The 13,420-nt window shown below is 38.6% G+C and overlaps 1 protein-coding gene across 1 annotated transcript in view; it reads left to right on the forward strand.

Moving 5' to 3' along the window:
- DISC1 (DISC1 scaffold protein) overlaps positions 1–13,420 on the forward strand; it is a 204,028-nt gene that overhangs the window by 51,815 nt on the left and 138,793 nt on the right. The window contains exons 4-5 of the mRNA XM_065057750.1: positions 9,481–9,631; positions 13,107–13,230. Coding sequence (XP_064913822.1) covers positions 9,481–9,631; positions 13,107–13,230 — 275 coding nt within the window. The remainder of the gene's footprint in view (positions 1–9,480; positions 9,632–13,106; positions 13,231–13,420) is intronic.

Here is a 13,420-nt window from a genome sequence, read left to right on the forward strand (position 1 = left end):
ATATGTAAACCAAATAAAGCATGTGTAGGTCAAATAACTGAAAAGCTTTATTTTGCGTGGCCTTGTGTCTCTGTGCCCCAGCAAAAGTTAACTTTATTCGAACATTCGTCTGAGGTGGAGGGTGTGGGCAGGCAAGAGGATGAAGGGACAGAGAAACAGAGTGGGGAGAAACTGGTGTTTAAGGGTGTCAGGGTGACTGTGAGTTGTCAAGAAGAGAGCATTGGTTTGTGAGGCCAAGTTCAAAGGGAAAGGTAGGAGGTAGGTCACCAGATAGTAACAGTCAGCAACCATTCAGTGTTTAAATGGTTTTCTTTGCTATTGAATTCAGATTCCATGATCTGGTGAAAATTACTGGATCTGACTAGATGTAAGGAAGGAATGGTTTACAATGATGGTGGTCAAATGCTGGAACAGGTTTCCCAGAGAGGTGGTAGATGCCCCATCCCTGAAGACATTCAAGATGTGGCTGGATGTGGCTCTGAGCAACCTGATCTGGTTGAAGATGTCCCTGCTGATTGCAGGGAGATTGGACTAGATCTTTGAAGATCCCTTCCAAACCATTCTATGATTCTATGAAATTTTAAAATTTGTGAATTGATTTTTGACTTGCAGCAGGCAAAATAATCTGAGAACAAATTACAAACATGGTAAACTGTTCTCCCTTATTGCTTGCTTTCTTACAATATGGCCTTTTGGTGTAAAGTAGAACAGCATAACTTCTGAGTGCTAGAACAGTGATGGATGGTGGGATTTGGAAATGTGGCTAGGCTCAACTAACCTGGCATCTTTACCAGTTCAGGTTTTGTGTTTTACATCTACTGATCCAGAGTGCTCAGGAAGAGTATCGGCTTAATTTAGTGGTGAAATTTTAATTCTTGAAGAACATTGAGGTTAAGGAAGGAATAATGAGAGAGGAAATTAGATGTATATATTTGAGATTATGTAGGCTACTAAATATGAGAGTGAAAACCTGGAATACAGGAAAACATTGAGCACTATTGTTGGAACTCATGAAGGGTAATGCAGGGAGCAAGGGGAAAATAATATATATTTATTTATTTAACCAAAAGCAGAATTCTGGCATCCAGGTACTCATCCATAATGAACGGATGTACTGTTTTCAGCCCAGTTACCACGAAGACTTCCTTTATCTTTTCTTTCACCTTTTGTTTCTTGAGCAAAGTTTCAAGTTTGCTTGCAGAGTTCCCCACTGCAGTTTTCAGAGCAATCAGTTTAGGGTTGTGTGTACGTATTTATATTGTTGCTATAATTCTCTGCGTGTAATATCTATTCTATAAGAAAGAACATTTGATACTTTTTCATCAGTGTGCCTTGCCACAAAAGGAAGATCATGTTGTCTAGTTGCATTTTTGTTGTTGTGCTGATCTGTAGCTGGTGGCTTAAGCAGAGCTACACGCTGATTTCTTCACATATTATATTCTCCAGGGAAAATCCCACAATTTAATAAACACCATGCTTTAAAATCTGTGTTATTTTCTCCAAAACTTCAATGTAAAGCAACTCTACACCTACTTGTTGATGTTTCTTAGCCTACACTTTGTGCTGCTTTGTTGTGTATTTTTACAGCATGGCTTTTAAAAGTATGAAGAAAAATCTTTGTGGAAAACTTTGACTTCTATAGTATATATACGTGTGTGTATATATATATATATAAATCTTTCAAATTATATGCTTTAGGATGGTATTCTCAATATGTTCAGGTTAGGCAACAGCAAAGGAGTGTTTTCTTTGTTTGACAGCTGGAACAAAACACTTTAGATTCACAATAAGTGCTTAAATAGAATCTAGTACAAAAAAACAAAATAAAACCAACATAATCTGACTGTTGTTCTACTCATAAAATCCTGGCTAGAAAATCCCAGATGTAGTCCACCAGATTTCTTAGTGTTTTGTCAGAGTATTTAGAATTTGCTTTATAAAAATGACTGGTATCTCACAATACAATGCAATTAGTTGTAGAGTATTGCATCATTTTACTGTTAATTGACTGGCCTGTCTTCTAATCAACCCATGGCATTTATTCAGAGGCAGTGAAGAAAGGCAGATGTTGGCTTAGAGATTCCTGGAGCGAGGAAAAGGACACAGTGAACTGGGATTGAATTGTCCTCAGTCAACATTAATATATATCTGTCAGTTGTTCATGTATGTGAACTGTGCTGATTGGAAACCTTTACCAAAGCTCTTTCTCTATCTCCAATGAATAAGGAACTGTATTGCAAGCTAAGGAGCTCTGCATTGATTTCTGCTAGCTTCCTTGTCTTGAGGGATCTTTTAAAGAGTGGAATTTAATTCAGAATAGGGATCTATACCATTGTGCTGTATAGCCTTACTTTTAAAAAAACGCAGATTCATCCTGGAATCAGTACGTGTTTTTCTTTATTTCTGTACAATTTCATGTGTAGTGATAGTACTGTCAGCACTGCTTACAAAATAATGTTGATATCAAAGAAATTGCACCAGCAATCAGCTTGTTTTTTTCTTTAATATATCTTTCAATGTTATTGTAATTTATTTTTACTGTGATGTCATACTAGAAATGTAGGCATCTTGGTGGTTTCATTGGAAATTTGATGTTTATGGAAGAACATGAAAAGCAAGCAGTCAACAGGGCACTGTTTGTTTTGTATTGTGACTTGACTAAAACAGAAATTATGTCTCCAAAAGTCCCTATGCATTTAAAGCCATGTGCTGTTCAAAGGAATTTACAAAAGCAGCACATCTGAAAATAAGGACTGTATGGCATAGACACTGTATAGAATTGTACCTTTATTTTAGTGCAGTTACAAAGATGAGTAAGGCGTTGCCACACACAGAAAACAGCCCACTATTTCAGCAACTTTTAAGCATGTCAGGCACTTTTAAAAAAAGTCATTACTACAGCATTTGGAAGATTGTGGAAGTGGCTAGTTTATGCTGTAATGTAAATTACTTATGAAGCTCTTACTTTCGAAGACTTTGCTATTAAAAATACTATAAAAACTTAATGTTTTTTGGAAGCATCTGATTAAAAGCAGTGACGATTAAGTTGTTTCTGGTACACTAAAATTATCGTACATAATTTTTACCCAGAGTGTATGTCTGATACTTCATTCTCTCCATTTATCATTTTGGCTGTCATTTGTTTCGTTGATTGTAAATCTATTGATGTAGGACAACTGGAGACTGCTCTGTGAGATGATAGTGGCAAATAATAACTACTTTGCTTGCAGGATAGTAATGTTACAGGAAATTTAGCGTGGGTTTGTCCAGATAGTCCTGATGTGCCTCAAACTCAGCCCAGGAAGAATAGATGTGAGAATAGTTCAGCCTACATCATTGTCAGGTGATAATGAGAAAGAAACATGGGAGAGCAAAATTTTTCTAACACTGGTCAAGTAACTTAACAGATTAATCACTCAAGTCAGGACTCCAACATTTCCCACTGGGCTCTCGCCATTCCCAGAAGCGTGCTAGAAGAACCTTTCTGGCTTTGTGGATCCTTAATAATCTTCCTGCTGATGTTGAAAGTAACTGTACCTCCACCTTCACAAAACCTACTGACTCCTATGGCTTGTACCCATAAATCATGGCTCCATTTAACTGTTATTACTGAGAGACAGTGAACATGTTACAGATCTGAGTGACAATCTGTCAGTGGTGTTGCTGCTGTGGATGTTCTATGAAATAGAGGCACTGATCAAATTTATGCTGAAAGTCCACATTAGGCTTGCACTGGTGCCCTTCTGGGAAGAAATTTCATATATAGCACAGACTGTGCAGTGTTAAAATATAAACTAGGTGGGAAAATTGGTGTTGTGCTTTGGGGGAAGCATCTGTGAAACTTCTCAGAATTTAGCTTTTTGTTCAAAGCCTAAACGAGTGCTCTCAAATTCAATATGAATTAGAGGGGGAAAATCAATATCTGCCAATGTGTCATGCTCCTTTTGTAAGAAGTATAACAGCTGAAATGTATTTGTTCTTGTATTTTTGAAACCTTTCAGACTTCCCAACTCTGCTGCAACACTGACATTCAGTACCTTCAATTCTGAAATGTTAGATATGTTTAAAGGATGCAGCGATTTCCCAGCATGTACCTGATACGGACTGGTGGGGGAAAACGCAGAGTTTGCTGGGAGGCAGAGCACCTGCTTCAGCAGTCCTTGCAAGAAATCAGACACTATTCTCTGTTGCTTCTCTTGCAGGGTCTATTTCAGTCACATACCAGATTTCCTTTGCTTTCCTCCCTGACTTGGTCTCTCATTGCTAGGGAAGGAAAAAGAGTGGAGAGATGGTAGACAGCTGATGTTGCCTGCAGCAGAGGAACCTTGTGGCATTAAATGTGACATCAGGTCATCATCATATGTTTTGGCTACTCTGATGCCTTGCATCTGGCTGGGAATGCAGGAGACCTATTCTCTTGTACTCTTCAGGTTACTAGTCTTTTAAATTTAAATAGCACCAGAATCAGAGGCAAATATTGTTCTAGTATTTAGGCAGAGTAAAGCAGGGGTTAGAATGGTTTGTCAACTGCACTAAGAGTACCAAATAACTGAGGGATGCACACAAAACGAAGAATTACGGAGTTGTAGCGCTCTATAGATCTTGGCTGTCCTGCTTTGAGGTAAATTCTGTAGCAGTTGCTTCTGACTCCAAAGGGTGTTCAGCAGCCAGGAGTTTGATTTGCTCAGCTGTTCCTCTAGGTCGTATTGGTAGTTCAGGAGCACAGCTGGAGTGCTGAATTTCACAACGTTGCCTTTTGGTTGGAATGGAAAAAATTCAGTGCTGGGTAAGCAGAGTAATTTAATTTTTGTTTTGCTCCAAGAGCCATTACACTCTAGCCTTTTATGAACTGAACATGAACATCTGGCTGTGGTAACCAGGGGGTTATAGCCTTGTCTGGAAAGCTTTAGCCTCTGCTGGCCTTTTCAGGAGCTACTTTTTCCACTGACTGCTGGAAGCATTCCACATACCCTGGCTCAAACAGCATTTTAGTTGAGATGAGGTGTGAGAGCCTTTGAAGGGAATCTCCCAGTTGTCCCGTTTACCCTACTTCTTTTTGCATCATGGAGCAGTCTTGGAGTCCATGGACTGGTTTTCTTTCAGGTGGAGCGAAGTGTGAAGATGTGCTCTAGAGGTGTACCTGAGGGGCTCCAACTACTAACTGGCCTTTGGTCCATGGGGCTACACTAAACCTAGTCTGAAGTAAGACCCTCTGAGCTGCAGATGTTGGTTGCTCAGTGCTGAACTGTTTTGCTCTGCGGTTGTGCTCCTGTTGGCCTGTGCAGTCAGAAGGGCAGGCACAGCTCTGGGGTACAGCTGCTGCTCCTGTCCCTCCAACAGGCTCTTCCAGTGTCTGTCCCCAGCCCCATGCCTTGTTACCCAGCCAACTGTGCTTGGGTGTCCAGTTGTACTCTGCACTGGGTTTATCTTGTTGGTTTCCATATGCAGGGCTGAATGGAAGGCAGAAAAGGTTTTGCTCTGTACCACTGACCAGGCAGCACATGGTAAGGGCTAACTGTTCAACTGCCCAAATGTAATCTGCAGCTCCCTTTCACACATAACTGGGGTGTTAGGACTTGCAAGGAATATCTTCTACTGTGTATCTCTTTGATACTGTTAAATGCTGAATTATTTTATTCTTAATTAAGAGCACATGCATACTGTGGTTGCTTGTAGTGCCTTCATTTCTGATCACAGTACCTGTCTTTACATGTCAAATTTGTATATTAATTGGCCTACATGTTCTCCTGCAAGCAATTTTGCAGGAGGCCAATGCTAGTAATTGGGCTGTAGATACCTTGCTTACTAGTCTGTTCTCCAGCTGTATTTTAGTCACGTATTCAAGCTCTGCATTAGACTGCTTGCATTCTAGCCTTTGTAACATTGCTTTAGCTAATGCAATTCTGTCTGTCCTGGAAAATGAGTGATACAATGGGAACATGGCAATGTCTAAGTTATTAATGTGCAGGGCATGTGAAGAAGGAATATTTTGTTTTATTTACAGAAATAAAAAAAAAAGAAACACCTTATAAGATCATCAGACCTTTGGTTTAAAATTACCACATGGGGTACATGTTTGTACTTCATAATTCCATTTTGAAGTTCTCGGTCATAGTATATTTTGGAGACCAAAAGCATAGATAGTCTGAGAAAAGGTATGTTTCTGGTGGATAGATGTCCACCAGTTGGTGATTTCCCTGTGTCCCCCCTCACCCCCCCAAGCAGTGAGGTGATCTGGGAGTAGTGTCTTGCTTAGGAAGTCTTTCAGTTGACAAACATCAGAGTCAAAGGTTCAGGAGCAGTATCAAGGTAAACGAGCACCTCACACCTTGGTTCTTAGTCAGTTATTTAAAGGCCTGTTGCCGTGTGCGGTTGGAGGCAGACTGCTAGAACACAGGTCTTTGTATCTGAAGCTGGGACTTTTTCAGTTCTTACAAAATTGGTAGCAGTATCTTTGCTGAGTATACAAAACCACTCTCTTCAAAGGAATAAAACCAATATCAGAATATGTAAAAGGTAGAGGGGTAGCCAGATGTTCTCATATGATCAATTAAAAATTATGGAAATTGCTACCCTTGCTCAAAGCTGTTACAAAATGTGATCTTTGGAGGCAGTGCAGTTCTCCAACTGCTGTCAGTTTAGTTGAGAACAGCAGTTAGTCAGCATCTTCCAGACCTGTACCCTAGGTTGGCTTTAAACTGAGTGGGATGTCTGAAGTGCACCAGAAAGTAACAGATTGAGATGGAGGGTAATTTAAGAGTTGACTCTTGGTGTCTGGTAGCAACAGAATAAAGTGAAATAAAGGGCTGGTAAAGAGAATTAAGCTTTGTGTGTGATGGAGGGAGGTATCAGATGGTGTGTGGTTTCTTTCAGTGTCTCAGTCTGTCAGTGAGCTCTGGGATCCTGTGAAGGTCCTTTCCATGTTGAAATAATGTGCTAGCTGTCTCAAGCATTTAGTGCTTTTCTATCTCTAATGTTTTTCCTCATCTCCTTTGCTGCAGCTCAGGTTTGTTACTAAGGACTCAAGTTCTGAGGAGAGGTGAAAAGTATTGTATTACTTCTTTGTTTGCACCTTCCTGATATGTAACAGTACTGGAAGTTACTCCCCTCAGCCTCTGTCTCCACTAGATCGAGTAACTCTACTTATAGCTGTCTTTTTAATGTGCCCTATTTTCTTGACTTGTGATCATTTCCATTACCTCTGTTTGATCCAGATCTCTCTTGAGTTGCGGCACTGAAAGCTGGACTGAGATGAGCCTTATTTGCATGGTTCCCTCCTCTGCATCTGGCACTGAGGTGCATTAGTCTCTCCATGCACTGTAGACATCAGCAAGGTCAAGCCAAGGGGTTACCTTTCCAGGAGACAAGTGTGAAAACCAAGTGCTGCAGTGTTCAGCTCAGTGGTGGTCGAGTGTCTTGAGATGTAGCCCATAACCACAATGCTGAAAGGGCAAACCATCATTTAGACCTGAGAGATGACGAGCAGATATGGCCAGCAATAGTACTTATAAAATGCCAGTGAAACAAATTATTTAGAAACGTCTGTTAGTAGAAACTAATTGAATTCTCTGTAGACTGGAATGTAGAAAGCAGGATGCAGCCAAAAATTGAGAGAGAGACTGAAGTTGGCACGTGGATCCCCTCATCTGCTTTCCTTCTCAAAATAGCTTGTTTCTAGGGCCAGGATGGGTAGGACTGGAACGGTGAAACAACTGGACACACAAACACAGAGAGAGCATAATTATGTCAAAGAACAATGACAACCTTGTTGAACGGCTGTAGAGAATTGCCACAACTCCTGCTTTGGTAATGCAGGAAGCTTGAGAGTGAATGGTTTGAGTAAAAGGAGGTGTTTTCATGTGTTTTGTCATTCAGTGGTCATTGGTCACAATCCAACACTTAGTTTTCTGTTGTAACAGTGGCTGTGTTCGAAATTCCACTAGAAATGTGAATTCTGATATGTTTTTTCTGGTCAAAGTATGGGTTTGGAAGTCTCATCTGGGCCCAAATTCTATTTTCCTTGTGGTGACAGGGAAGGGATACATCTGTTCATCTGTGGTCCCTGAGAAACTCCTTGCAGATGTGGTTCACCTCCACTGCTGAAAAAGTGTTTCTCCTTTGCAGGAAGAGTACATGCACGTGTATATGTGGCTATTGGGGCAAGGCCTGGACCCTGCAGTAACTTGAGTGGTAATCATTTCAGCTAGAGCCTTCTGGCAGCGTTTTGTGCCCTAATAATTAACAACAACAAAATGAGTTTAACTACCTTGGAAGGGTCTGTTTGCCTAGTGAGAAGATCTAGTACATTTTGTGTCTTCATTCTACCCCGTCCTCACAAAAGCAGAAGGGAGATCAATATTATTGATAGATCATTGTAAAAATGAATAATTTCACTAAACTGGCAAATGTAAACAACCTGTTTTCTTAAAACCCCTTTGAGGATAAAGAAAGAAAATAAGCAGTGAAAAGACCGCACAGATGGATGTTATTCTGATGGTAACATGTTGTATTGAAAATGTTAGAAGGAAAGGAACACTAATCATGCAAAATTGTAGACAGCAAGGTCATGAGGAAAGTACTGAACTGTGAAGGTTTTCCATTTGTTGGCTAGCTCAAAACTCTCTGATTTTAGTCATGTATTGATAAAAGGTATTCTGTCTTGGACCAGCCAGACTTCTTCTCTGTTGTTTGTGTGATTTTGCCAGTACACTGGCACTATGGAGAATATACGTACCGGAAATAATATTTTGTAATTGGAACTGCATTCCTTTGTTTTCTACAGAGAAACAGCAAAAAAATAACAACTGATTTATACAGAAAAGTGTTTAAGAAATCTATAGTTATGATAGAGTCAAAGCAATCTCTTTAGGACGGTTGTTATATTTTGAAGTTGAAAGTAAATAATTTTGTTGGATGATAAAGTAAGCCTAATGCAGGAGAGCCTGGAATGAGAGAACTCTTTAATTACTATAATTGCGCATGGATTTTTCTGCTGAAATATATTGCTGAGATATTGTCTGTGATTCTTTAGTTCTTGAGCTAATTACAATGAAGTTTTATAAAATGTCAGACTTTAAGTGTGTGACTACCATCTAAGATTGTCTTAAAACTGGAATTGTGAAGAGTACGTGTTTTCTTAGCTTTTCCTAGAGTAACAGTTTGAAAAGAAAAGAGCACAGATGATAACTTTGAGTCAGTTCTTTGGAACCTCACCAATTAAAACTCAGAAAATGCTGGGAAGCCTTCAGATTTGTCCTTGTCATAGAAGAAAGTAGCTTAACATCCTGGTTATCCGATAGTTTCCATTGTAGTCTTAGTACTTCATCCTTGAGCAAAACAGACATATATTTTATCAAAAGGGAAACAACTGTCTCTGAGGTGGATTTGACTTCTTGTTGATTGACCTTTTTTCTTCTTCAGGTAAAATGGAACCTTTTTGTCTTTTAAGTAACTTTTGCTTTGTTTTGTTTTATTTTCTAGCTGATAAATTTAGACGGAAACTGGAAGAACTGGAGAAAGAGAAGAATTCTTTAAAATTTCAGCTTCCTTCAAGGCATCCTTCAGTTAGCAGTTTTTTGCGTAGGTTCATTACCCAAGTTCAAGCAGCATTGCACTGGGCTGCTGAACATCGGTAAGTTTGTTCACTTCTTATTATGTAAAATGATGCTTGTGTTTTCCTCAAAATACAGAATACAATTTAAGAATAAATTTTGAACCATTTTAATAAGAGTTTTAAGGACCTTCTAATATATCAGCTTGGAGCTTGTTTATAGAAACCCCCCTTTTTTTCTTTCTTCAATTCTTTCAGAATTGCCCTCAAAAACATTGATTGTGATGAACTGGTGAGTTAAATGGAACTTTTCTCACTGATGTCGACTGGGAATGAGACTGAATCCTTGACACGTCAGCTTGAGCATACAACAGCAAGGCAGCTTGAGAAACAGTTCCCCATGGAGTTAATTCTGATGCTCCTTTTCAGGCAATGAAAGGATATTTAAATATAAACTAAAAGCAGATTCTTTTGGAGCTTCCTTTTATGCATCTTTTGTTGGGTGGCAGTAATGTGCTCAGCGCTGTACGAAGTAACAAAAATAAATTCTCAGCCTTCTCTTGAAGGGATTAAAATCTTCAAAGATTGGGGGAATGTGAGATATGTTGGGTGACCCAAGGGAGGTAGTTAGCTTAGGAAGCAAAACTTGTCTCTGCTTCTAGGTTTGTCTTCAGCTGTGTCACTGGTTAATGTTGTTAGAAGTAAGAATTCTTCATAGGTATTGGAAGCTATTCTCAAATATAATAGCACAAATGAAAGAAGGAAAAACCTTTTGTTTTCTGGCACCTTGTACATGTAAAGGATGCAGTGTACATTTGGGTGTAATTTTTGACAGACATGAAGATCATATAAAATCAGTACAGACAATAGGATTTTATTGTGAAATTTGAGACTTTTAAGGATATTTTAGCCTCTATTTGTAGTATTTAGTAATGATGCAGGTTTAAAACAAACTTCACTTCTTCAGGGCTGTTTCCTTCTACCTCCTGAGGCCCTAAGAGGCTGTTTTACTGTTCCTTAAAGATTACAACATTCTGTGTTTTGTCATTAATACACATTTGATCTATGCATTAATTTGTAATAAAGATTTTGGTTTTAGTGATAGTGTTGTCTTAGTGTTGTAGAAACTATGTCACTAAAGCATCCTTGTCTGTTTATTTATATATAATATATTTATATTTATATTTATATTTGTATTTGCATTTATATAAATATAAATATAAATATAAATATATAAAATATAAATATATATTTATATTTATATTTATATAAATATAAATATAAATAGTCTGCTTATGTATATATAATGTATTTTCATATATAAAATATATGTCTCATAAAACACATACATTTATGAAAGGTTCCTGTCCCTCAGATGATTATATCTGTAACTCTCCTCTTTGCACAGATCTGAGAGCAGTGCCATTCTTCAGGGTCAGATGAATATCTTCTTCATTTTTCTGTCTTGTGCACATTCCTTTTTTGAGCTTGACTTTGACTGTTGTTGTGACACCCATTCTTTTTCTTACTTGATTCTTGTAGCTTTTCACACTGCTTTGACTGTGGTCTGACTCTCTTCTTGATGCAGCAAAAGGATACACTTGGTCTTCAATGGATGTTTAAAATCTTTCTGTTCCAATAGTATTTTTAAGCAGTACAGGGTGGGAAACATAACCACTTCTTCAAGGGAAACTTGTAGGCTTCAGTTTTTATCTTCATTTTGAATCAGGAAAAAACCCAATATACCCAAGATTTCTTTTTTGACCTGGAAAATTAAAAATACAATCAGACTAGCCACAGAAGACTAAATCATTGCAGTTTTAATGTAGTTAAACCAGTCGCATCTTTTTGCAAATAAAGAACTTTTTAAATGAAAAGTGTGCATAGCAGAATATTTTTCTACTACATGAGGCTGGAGTTCATACCCCAGTTTTGTTTGACTTAAATTATGAGGTGAATTTTTAGGTGAATGCATTTGGTGTCAACACAGGATATTTGCGGCAGGTGGTAGGAGCCAGGTTTGGTTATGTTTAGCTTAGGAACAATGCTGTGTTTGTGCAATCACCCACATTTGGTTTGATCAGAGAGATCTTGTTTCTGTTTCCTTGGTACCAAGTAGACAGATCCCATGTATTAATACATGGGATTTCCAAGGAGGTTCTGAGAATAACCCATGTTTGTCGTGGAATGTTTCCAAAGTTTTCACCAGCTACTCAGGAGCTTCTATTACATATAGCTCTCAGAAAGACACAGCCTTGCTAAAAGAAGGCGGCTTCAGAGCTGCTGGGCAGTCTGGTTGGGTGGAGCTGCAGCAACCTATAATGATTGTGAAGCACATATGTAGTGATGGCCTAGCACCTCCTGACACAGGTGTCTATTTGATCTGTGTTGTTATTACAGAAACACAGTTACACTGTCTTTGTGTTTATTTTGTTGGGAGTATTAATACTATCTGTTTTAGTTCCAGGATTTATTTTGCTTTTTCAGTACATTCTTAAGCCCACAGAGGGAGTAATGCATGTGTGTCTTCTGATGGTCCTGTAGAAGAGATGGGAACCTCTTGTTCTACACACTTATTAAACAGCTGTGCATGGAGATCGTAATTGTGTGATTAATCATGCCTAAACCAGACTTGTGATGCATGTTTTGTATGTGGCATGGACGTGTTTGCTTTGCAAGATTACAGTGGGAAATCATGCTTCGAACACATGCTTTGTTTGAGACAGTGCTTTTTTAAAATAAGATATTGAATAGCATCTGTATCCTTTATGTGGAAATGCACCAACTTGTCTCTAGAGATGGACAGAAATGCAGTTGGCCTTGTAAGCTCACATGTCCTTATGCAGAAACATGCAGGACAAAATCAGTTTGCATTGTTTGCAGGTGCATTTTGAGAGGCTGATTATAGACTTGACACTTAATGTAATGCACTGATTACCTTGGGGTCCAATCATGCGGAGATTTACAGCTGAGGGTTGTACCGACCACTGTGAGGAATCCCACTGACTGTGATTTGGAAAGAACTTGCTATGCAAGGGCGAAGTAAGATTTGGCATTGTGGAGCAAACACTCCAGATGATCTCTAAATGTAATCTCTTAAAGCTGACAGAAGCTGCAAAAATGGCTTTGGCAAATTTCTAAACTTCTGTCTGAGAGTGATTTTTTTTTTTTTTTTTTTTTTTTCTTTCCTTTCCTGTATTGATAGAAATGACATGCCTTAGTTTTGTCTCTTTCAAGGCAGTGATGGATAAATTTCTGAAATATGAAAAATCTGGGGGAAGCCTGAAGCTCTACAAGTTTTCCTTTTTCCTTCTTCAGTGTGTTGCAAAAACAGTGTAAATGTTTGAGGTAATAGAGGAAGATATGCCAAGGAAAAATCTCTTGTTCTCTAACTGTATCCGTTTACAGTGTAATCATGTAATCGTTCTGGTGATGGAGTGTTATGACTCTGAAGGTAACATTGTAGCATTCTGATCTACTTAATCTTTGAGACATTGATACTCAGTGATAATTCTAATTTTTAACCTTTTTTTTTTTTTTTCCTCCTAATGGTTAGACATGAAGCAACACAGCTTTGGCATGAAAACGAACATAAACTTTTGAGATCCGCTTACCAGGAGAGAATGCAGGTTTCAGCCACGAAACGAAACCAGCTTTTTCAAGAAAAGAAATGGTTGCAGGTAACAGGACTGCAAAGTTGCCTATAAAAACAGTGCTGTGGGGGGAAAGCTTGTAAGCTGTCACACAGAATTAAATAAATTTATTCTAATAGTGACTTTGCTTCTGTGCAGCAATTATAGCCTTGGCTGTAGTCCAGTTGATAATCTAAGTGATGATTGGAGATGGCAGCCACAGGAGTTGTGTTAATCT

This window comes from Columba livia, chromosome 3 (genome assembly GCF_036013475.1).
Source record: "Columba livia isolate bColLiv1 breed racing homer chromosome 3, bColLiv1.pat.W.v2, whole genome shotgun sequence".
In the NCBI taxonomy this organism is placed as follows: domain Eukaryota; kingdom Metazoa; phylum Chordata; class Aves; order Columbiformes; family Columbidae; genus Columba; species Columba livia.